The sequence below is a fragment of the Portunus trituberculatus genome, chromosome 26 (genome assembly GCF_017591435.1).
Source record: "Portunus trituberculatus isolate SZX2019 chromosome 26, ASM1759143v1, whole genome shotgun sequence".
In the NCBI taxonomy this organism is placed as follows: Eukaryota; Metazoa; Arthropoda; class Malacostraca; order Decapoda; family Portunidae; genus Portunus; species Portunus trituberculatus.
In genome coordinates this window covers 661,238-671,237 of record NC_059280.1, presented here as the reverse complement: position 1 = coordinate 671,237, position 10,000 = coordinate 661,238, and the positions used below count along the sequence as shown (strand labels likewise).

At 44.0% G+C, this 10,000-nt stretch overlaps 1 protein-coding gene across 1 annotated transcript in view; it reads left to right on the top strand.

The window, feature by feature from the left end:
- The window catches only part of LOC123509102 (lethal(2) giant larvae protein homolog 1-like), a 43,193-nt gene that overhangs the window by 15,179 nt on the left and 18,014 nt on the right, over window positions 1-10,000 (top strand). Inside the window, 11 exon segments of the mRNA XM_045263240.1 lie at window positions 1,495-1,633; window positions 2,225-2,420; window positions 3,164-3,316; window positions 4,171-4,343; window positions 4,661-4,799; window positions 5,911-6,030; window positions 6,567-6,727; window positions 6,948-7,052; window positions 7,573-7,740; window positions 8,211-8,292; window positions 8,295-8,373. Of these exon segments, the coding sequence (XP_045119175.1) occupies window positions 1,495-1,633; window positions 2,225-2,420; window positions 3,164-3,316; window positions 4,171-4,343; window positions 4,661-4,799; window positions 5,911-6,030; window positions 6,567-6,727; window positions 6,948-7,052; window positions 7,573-7,740; window positions 8,211-8,292; window positions 8,295-8,373 (1,515 nt within the window).

The following is a 10,000-nucleotide window of genomic DNA, read 5'->3' as shown; positions in this document are numbered from 1 at the left end:
TATGACACTAGAAGCACAAGATCACATAGTAAGAAGCTGAGGAAGGGAAGATGTCTGAGAGATGTTAAAAAAATAGAGTTTCCCGCAAAGATGTTGAGACGTGGAGCAGTTTGAGTGAGGAAGTGGTGTCAGCAACGAGTGTGCAGAGCTTGAAAGAGAAATAGGATAAGTGTAGATATGTAGACAGGGCCACACCAGCGTAAAGCCTAGGCCCTGTAAAACTACAACTAGGTAAACACACTATAGGAAAATGAAAATATACTGAGCCACAGAGAGAGTGTTAATCCCTACAATGCTTCCATATAACACTCATTTAAACAAAAAAAAAAAAAACTGCTATTTATTTAACGAACAATTTCTCATAGGGATTAATACATTTTGGTTTTGCATAGCTGTTACTGATTGATTTACTTTTTCCCTCAATAAATAACACGTAGATATTGTAAGGAGTCACTGTAGGTTTTTTCAAGGATGTGACCACAATACCACACCTCAAGAGATCACGGCAACCACACACTAGCTGGTTTTCTTTCTCTTTTTCCTCTTTTTATTATTATGCAAGAGGGAAGCTGACCAAGGGCAACAAAAAACAAAAGCAAAAATAGCCTTACTTGAAAGAAAAGGCCTTGTCATGTTGTTGTTGTAGGTTATATGTTACTGGGACATGTCTTCACCTTCAGATTTGTGTACCATTAGGACCATTAGGACATTAGGAAGGGTCCATGGAGGGCAGAAGAGTAATGGCCACAGTCTTCACTATTTTAACCCCTTCAGTACTGGGACATGTTTTTACCTGGAGATTTGTGTACCATTAGACCATTAGGACATTAGGAAGGGTCCATGGAGGGCAGAAGAGTAATGGCCACAGTCTTCACTATTTTAATCCCTTCAGTACTGGGACATGTTTTTACCTGAGATTTGTGTACCATTAGACCATTAGGACATTAAGAAGGGTCTATGTAGGGCAGAATATTAATGGCCACAGTCTTCAATATTTTAATCCCTTCAGTACTGGGACATGTTTTTACCTTGAGATTTGCGTACCATTAGGACATTAGGAAGGGTCTATGGAGGGCAGAAGATTAATGGCCACAGTCTTCAATAATATTTTAACCCCTTCAGTACTGGGACATGTTTTTACCTTGAGATTTGTGTACCATTAGACCATTAGGACATTAGTAAGGGTGTATGGAGGGCAGAAGATTAATGGCCACAGTCTTCACTATTTTAACCCCTTCAGTATCTTGAAAACACCTTGAGAATTTGGCCACGTTTGATACTGTGAGGTCTCGACAACACCAGGAAGAACATTTGGTGGCCTTTCTTGATGTTGTGACTGTGAGTTTGGAAGCTTTAGATGAACAAAGGAGAGTGGAATATTATAGAAAGAAGGAATTTAATAACGAGGAGTAGCAGAAATGAGATAATGTTGGTACTCTCTCTCTCTCTCTCTCTCTCTTTGTAAATAATCGTTCATTTGTCTCTCCGTCCCAGTGTACCGGAGGACTACAAGCTGAACCCTGGACCAGTTGAGGCCATCGCTGTTCACCCCAAAGAACCCACACGCATTCTCATTGGGTACCAGCGAGGCCTTGTGGTGCTCTGGGATACCAAGAACCTGTGTGCTGATCAAGTGGGTGCTGGTAGTAGTAGTAGTAGTAGTAGTGGGTGTTGTTTTGATTCTTTCAGTACTGGGACGCATTTTTGCCTTGAGTTTTGTGTACCATTAGACCATTTTATTGACATTAGGAAGGGTGTATGGAGGGCAGAAGAATAATGGCCACAGTCTTCACTATTTTAACCCCTTCAGTACTGGGACACATTTTTGCCTTGAGATTTGTGTACCATTAGACCATTTTATTGACATTAGGAAGGGTGTATGGAGGGCAGAAGATTAATGGCCACAGTCTTCACTATTTTAACCCCTTCAGTACTGGGACACATTTTTACCTTGAGTTTTGTGTACCATTAGACCATTTTATTGACATTAGGAAGGGTGTATGGAGGGCAGAAGATTAATGGCCACAGTCTTCACTATTTCAATCCCCCACATGTGTTTGTGAAGCTATCCTAACCTAACCTAACCTAACCTAACCTTACCTAACCTTACCTAACCTAACCTAACCTTACCTAACCTAACCTAACCTTACCTAACCTAACCTAACCTAACCTAACCTAACCTAACCTAACCTAACCTAACCTAACCTAACCCAATCCTCAACAGACATACGTGAGCAGCCAGCAATTGGAGAGTGTATGCTGGCACCCGGACGCAGGGCACTTCACCACCTCACACAATGACGGCAGCTATGTGGAGTGGTCCGCGGTGGAGTCTGCCCAGCCCTCCGATGGTCCACACACTGTCTATGGTCCATTTCCCTGCAAACCCATCACTAAGATACTCAGACCACCTGCTGCTGTATGGTGTGTGTGTGTGTGTGTGTGTGTGTGTGTGTGTGTGTGTGTGTGGGAGGAGGCTCCAAGTGACCTGTCTCCATATTTTTATGTGTTCAACTTTTCCTTCAATCACCAAACACCACCCAAACACTCCAAACACCATCAAGCACTACCAAACACCATGTAAACACCACGTAAACACACCAAAACACTCCCAAACAGATCCAAACACACCCAAAACGCACCAAAACACTCCCAAACACACCCAAAACACACCCAAAACACACCCATACATGCAAAACACCATCAAACACCAGCAAACATACCCAAAACACACCAAAACACCCCAAAGCACCCCAAAACATACCAAAACATCCCTATAAACATCCAAACACTTAAACCACACCTAAACACCCCCAAAACACCCTTCAACACCCCAGAAATACCCAAAAACACATCAAACCACACCAAAACACACCAGAATACCCCAAAATACCCAAAACACCAAAAACACTAAAACACCTCAAACACCCAAAACACCAAAACACATAAAACACACCAAAACACCCCAAAACACAAAACACCCAAAACATCAAAACACCCCAAAACACCAAAACACCAAACCACCCCAAAACACCCATAAACACCCCAAAACACCACAAAACACACAAAACCACACCAAAAACACCCCAAAAACACACCAAAAACACCTCAAAACACCCCCCAACACCCCCAAAACAGCTCAAAACACTGTACTTTTCTGGCAGAGGGCAGCAGTACATAGTGTTCAGCGGAGGCATGCCACGCGCCAGCTATGGGGACAAGAACACAGTGACAGTTATTGAAGGGGAGAGCCATGTCACCTTCAGCCTCTCCTCGAAAGTGCTGGATTTCACAGTCATCAGGAATAAGGAGACTGGTGAGTGTGGTGGTGGTGGTGGTGGTGGTAGTAGTAGTAGTAGTAGTAGTAGTAGTGGTGGTGGTGTGTTTGTTGTAGTGTCATTATTTTCTCTTTTTTCTCTCTTTCTCTCTCTCTCTCTCTCTCTCTCTCTCTCTCTCTCTCTCTCTCTCTCTCTCTCTCTCGTTCAGGGGAGTATATACAATGTAACACACACACACACACACACTCAAACACACTCAAATACCACAAAAACACCCTTAAAATACCATAAAACATCCTCAAACACACCCAAAACAAACCCAAACACACCCCAACACCCAAAAACACCCTAAAAACACCCAAAACACAGACACACACACACACACACACACACACACACACACACACACACACACACACACACACACACACACACACACACACACACACTCTTTATTATAGACGTGACTAGCTGTTTAGTGGCGTTGGCAGAAGAGGAGGACTGAAACACTCTTAAAACACCCCCAAAATGCACTCAAACACACTCAAACACACCCCCACACCCCCCCACAGACACACACACACACACACTCTTTATTACAGACATGACTAGCTGTTTAGTGGCGTTGGCAGAAGAGGAGGACTAAAACACTCTTAAAACACCACAAAACACCCCGAAAATGTACTCAAATATACCCACACACACCCCCACACACACACACACTCACACTCTCTTTATTACAGGAGTGGGCAGCTGTTTGGTGGTGTTGGCAGAAGAGGAGGACTAAAACACTCTTAAAACACCACAAAACACCCCGAAAATGCACTCAAATATACCCACACACACCCCCACACCCCCACACAGACACACACTCACACTCTCTTTATTACAGGAGTGGGCAGCTGTTTGGTGGTGTTGGCAGAAGAGGAGGTGGTATTCATTGACTTAGAGACAGAGGACTGGCCAGCGTTCCAAGCACCTTACCTGGCGTCCCTGCATTCCTCGGCCATCACCTGTGCTTACCTGGCGGCGGGGGTGCTTAGTGAGGTCTTGGAGAAGATTAAGGTGTGTTGGGGGTGACAGTGTGGTTGTGGGTGTGAGTGGTGGTGTGTGGGTTGAGAAAGAGAAGGTTGTGGGTGTGTTTGGGTTTTTTGGGGAGTTTTTTGGAGTGTGTGTGTGTGTGTGTGTGTGTGAGAGAGAGAGAGAGAGAGAGAGAGAGAGTGTATGTGTGCTTGAAAGATCTAGTGGATATATAAGAAAAAAAAAGAGAGAGAGAGATAGAGAGTGAGTTTGTGTCTGTCTGTGTGTGTGTGTGTGTGTGTGTGTGTGTGTGTGTGTGTGTGTGTGTGTGTGTGTGTCTGTACATGTGTGTGTCTTTCTAGGAGGCTGGCAGGAAGCAACACGCCAGACTGTCCTCCAACCCCTGGCCTGTGGATGGAGGAAGACTGCCCAAGGAGGACGAGGAGGAGGAGGAGAAGAGGAAGAGACAGCAGAATGTTTTGCTAACGGGACATGAGGATGGTACGGAAGAACAAAATGCAGGAATATACCAATTTACTCTAACTGAACCTAATTTTGTAATGATAATAATAATAATAATGATAATAAGGATGATAATAATGCAAGAGTTAACCAGTACTCTCAATCCTTCACCACTATTCTGTCCACCTCCCTGATGCAAGAGTTAACCAGTACTCTCAATCCTTCACCACTATTCTGTCCACCTCCCTGATGCAAGAGTTAACCAGTACTCTCAATCCTTCACCACTATTCTGTCCACCTCCCTGATGCAAGAGTTAACCAGTACTCTCAATCCTTCACCACTATTCTGTCCACCTCCCTGATGCAAGAGTTAACCAGTACTCTCAATCCTTCACCACTATTCTGTCCACCTCCCTGATGCAAGAGTTAACCAGTACTCTCAATCCTTCACCACTATTCTGTCCACCTCCCTGATGCAAGAGTTAACCAGTACTCTCAATCCTTCACCACTATTCTGTCCACCTCCCTGATGCAAGAGTTAACCAGTACTCTCAATCCTTCACCACTATTCTGTCCACCTCCCTGATGCAAGAGTTAACCAGTACTCTCAATCCTTCACCACTATTCTGTCCACCTCCCTGATGCAAGAGTTAACCAGTATTCTCAATCCTTCACCACTATTCTGTCCACCTCCCTGATGCAAGAGTTAACCAGTACTCTCAATCCTTCACCACTATTCTGTCCACCTCCCTGATGCAAGAGTTAACCAGTACTCTCAATCCTTCACCACTATTCTGTCCACCTCCCTGATGCAAGAGTTAACCAGTACTCTCAATCCTTCACCACTATTCTGTCCACCTCCCTGATGCAAGAGTTAACCAGTACTCTCAATCCTTCACCACTATTCTGTCCACCTCCCTGATGCAAGAGTTAACCAGTACTCTCAATCCTTCACCACTATTCTGTCCACCTCCCTGATGCAAGAGTTAACCAGTACTCTCAATCCTTCACCACTATTCTGTCCACCTCCCTGATGCAAGAGTTAACCAGTACTCTCAATCCTTCACCACTATTCTGTCCACCTCCCTGATGCAAGAGTTTATTCCCTTGCATTCCTCCCCTCTCACTCACTCACTCACTCACTCTCCAGGCACAGTGCAGTTCTGGGAGGCTTCAAGTGTGTCTCTGCGTCTCCTTTACAAACTATCAACTGCCCAGTTCTTTGTCTCAGAGGACCTTCAGCAGCTGCGGAGGATGATCTGGCCACCTTCCTGATGCAGGAGGAGGAGGAGGAAGGAAGGAGGGAGTGGAAGTGTCAGTGAGAGAGATAGAGAGATGGGATGAGAAGGAAGAAGAGGAGGAAGAGAAAGAGGAGGAGAAGAGAAGAAATGATTAAAATAGAGAAAAAAGAGGAAGAGGAGGAGGAGGAGGAGGAAGAAATGATGTTGAGAGAGAGTAGATGAGAAGGAAGAGGAGGAGGAAGAAGTAGGAGAGAGAAGAGAGGAGGAGGAGGAAGATAAAATGTGGAGGAGGAGAAGGAGGAGGAGGAGAAAGAGGATGAAGAAGGAAGAATAACAAGAGATAAAGAGGAGGAGGAAGACGAGAAGATAGAAGAAGGAAGAATAAGTAAAAGAAGAGGAAGAAAGAGGAGGAGGAGAAACTGATAGAGGAATAGGAGAAGGAAGGAAGAGGAGGAGGAGGAGGAAGAGGAAGAGGAAAAAATAAACCTAATTTAACTTAACCTAACTTAAACAAACCAAAAATATTCCTAACCTAATCTGACCCAATTTGACCTGACCTCTTTTGACCCCCAGGCCGGGCTGTTTGACCCCTACAGTGATGACCCGAGGCTTGGGGTGAAGAAGATGCAAATGTGTCCCTATACTGGCATGCTGGTTGTGGCTGGGACTGCTGGTCAAGTGCTGGTCATGTCACCTAATTCTGAGGCTAAGGAGATGACCCCGCAGGTAAGTGTGTGGTGGTGGTGGTGGTTGTGGTCTGTGGTCTGTCTCTATTATTCTGTCCACCTCCCTGATGCAAGAGTTAACCAGTACTCTCAATCCTTCACCACTATTCTGTCCACCTCCCTGATGCAAGAGTTAACCAGTACTCTCAGTCCTTCACTGCTATTCTGTCCACCTCCCAATACTTTCAGTCAACAGTGGACTAACAAGCATCATTTTGCAGGCGACCGACATCAACTTGGTGGCCGACAATGACAACTTTGTGTGGAAGAGTCACAGCAAACTGGAGACACGAGGAGAGGCCATCAAACTGGAGGCCGGCATGCAGGTGTGTTTCTCTCGTCAACCTTACCTGTGTGTGTTGTCAGCTACAGGTGGTGTGTGCTTCAAATAGTGATGTTATTAATTTTCATGTGTTTTTGGGTGTTCCTAAGGTGCTTCTGAGACTCTCCCAGCCTCTCTTAAACCTTCCCAGCCTCTACCAGCCCCTCCCAGCCTCTCCCAGCCTCTCCCAGCCCCCTCTCTCACATATCTCTCCCATACACAGCCCAGCCTCTCTTAAACCTTCCCAGCCTCTATCAGCCCCTCCCAGCCTCTCCCAGCCTCTCCCAGCCCCCTCTCTCACATATCTCTCCCATACACAGCCCAGCCTCTCTTAAACCTTCCCAGCCTCTACCAGCCCCTCCCAGCCTCTCCCAGCCTCTCCCAGCCTCCTCTCTCACATATCTCTCCCATACACAGCCCAGCCTCTGTTAGACCTTTCGAAACTCCCCAGCTGCGTTCTAAGTTCTTCCCAGCCCCTCCCAGACCCTCTCAGCCCCCTCTCACATGTCTCTTTCTCCCCACAGCCCTCGGCCATCCTGCAGTTCTTCCCCCCGGCATCATGCACCTCCTTGGCCCTGCATAGTGAGTGGGGGCTGGTGGCCTGTGGGACTGCTCATGGCTTTGCTCTGTTCGACACCACACAGAATAAGAGTTTGCTAGCCAGGAGTACTTTGAGCCCCCTTGGTAAGTGTGTGTGTGTGTGTGTGTGTGTGTGTGTGTGTGTGTGTGTGTGTGTGTGTGTGTGTGTGTGTGTGTGTGTGTTTAAGGCCAGTAATTCACATGGTTTGGTAGAAAAAAAGTAAAAAATTGAAAGATAAATGATAACTACAATTAAACTACTACTACTACTACTACTACTACTACTACTACTACTATATAACCTACATTTTCTTCTCTCCCTTTGCAAATCACGTGGTTATAAAATATTTAGTGTGATATTAATGTTTACAAAGAATATTCTCTCTCTCTCTCTCTCTCTCTCTCTCTCTCTCTCTCTCTCTCTCTCTCTCTCTCTCTCTCTCTCTCTCTCTCTCTCTCTCTCTCTCTCTCTCTCTCTCTCTCTCTCTCTCTCTCTCTCTCTCTCTCTCTCTCTCTCTCTCTCTCTCTCTCTCTCTCTCTCTCTCTCTCTCTCTCTCTCTCTCTCTCCCTCAGACCTGGCCAGCTGGCCAGCACCGCAGATGAAGGTCCAATGTCCCGCAGGAAGTCCCTTAAGAAGTCCTTGAGAGAGTCCTTCAGGAGACTCAGAAGGGGCGGTCCCAACGGAAAACGGGAGCTGGGGGTCGGAGTGGGGCTGCCTCCCCCCCAGCCACCTCCCCTCCCCCCAGGTAAGGCTGTAGGCTGATTTGGGGACTATTTGTGGTGATTTAAGGTAATTTTGATGTGTTTTAGGGTGTTTTTGTGTGTTTTAGGGAATTTTAGGGTGTTTTTGTGTGTTGGGGAATTTTAGGGTGTTTTTGGTATGTTTTAGGGAATATTAAGGTGGTTTTAGGGTGTTTTAAGGTATTTTCTTGTAATTTAGGGTAATTTTGATGTGGTTGAGGGTGTTTTGTGTGTTTGGGAATTTTAGGGTATTTTTGGTGTTTTTTAGGGAATATTAGGTCGTTTTAGGGTGTTCTAAGGTATTTTCTTGTAATTTGGGGTAATTTTGATGTGTATTAGGGTGTTTTTGTGTGTGTTAGGGAATTTTAGGGTGTTTTTGGTGTTTTAGGGAATTTTAGGGTGTTTTTGGTATGGTTTAGGGAATATTAGGGTGGTTTTAGGGTGTTTTAAGGTATTTTCTTGTGATTTAGGGTAATTTTGATATGTTTTAGGGTGTTTTTGTGTGTTTTAGGGAATTTCAGGGTGTTTTTTGTTTTAGGGAATATTAGGTGGTTTTAGGGTATTCTAAGGTATTTTCTTGTAATTTGGGGTAATTTTGATATGTTTAAGGGTTTTTTTTGTTAGGGAATTTTAGGGTGTTTTTGATGTGTTTTAGGGAATATTAGGATGGTTTTAGGGTGATCTAGAGTATTTTCTTGTAATTTAGGGTAATTTTGATGTTTTAGGGTGTTTTTGTTGGTGTTAGGGAATTTTAGGGTGTTTTTGGTATGTTTTAGGGAATATTAGGGTGGTTTTAGGGTGTTCTAGAGTATTTTCTTGTAATTTGGGGTAATTTTGATGTGTATTAGGGTGTTTTTGTGTGTTTTAGGGAATTTTAGGGTGTTTTTGTTGTTTTAGGAATATTAGGTTCATTTTAGGGTGTTCTGGAGTATTTTCTTGTAATTTAGGGTGTTTTTGTGTGTTTTAGGGAATTTTAAGGGTGTTTTTGGTATGTTTTAGGGAATTTTAGTTTTTTTTGGTGTTTTAGGGAATATTAGGGTGGTTTTAAGGTATTTTCTTGTAATTTAGGGTAATTTTGATGTGTTTTAGGGTGTTTTTGTGTTTTAGGGAATTTTAGGTTTTTGGTGTTTTTTAGAGAATATTAGGTCGTTTTAGGGTGTTGTAAGGTATTTTCTTGTAATTTAGGGTAATTTTAATGTGTTTTAGGGTGTTTTTGTGTGTTTTACGGAATTTCAGGGTATTTTTGTTGTTTTAGGGAATGTTAAGTAAATTTTAGGTTGTTTTAGGGTATTTTTCATGTGCTGTAGGGGATGTTTTTGGTGTGTTTAGGGATGTTTTTGGTGTGTTTAGTGGTGTTTTTGGTGTTTAGGGATGTTTCGGTGTGTTTAGAGGTGTTTTGCTGTGTTTAGGGATGTTTTTGGTGTTTAGGGGTGTTTTTGGTGTGTTTAGGGATGTTTTGGTGTGTTTACGGATGTTTTGGGTGTGTTTAGGATGTGTTTTGCTGTGTTTAGGATGTTTTGATGTGTTTAGGATGTTTTTGTGTGTAGGGAGTTTAGGATGTTTTGGTGTGTTTAGGTGTGTTCAGTCATTTTTGGTGTGTTTAGGATTTTTTGGTGTGTTTAGGGATGTTTT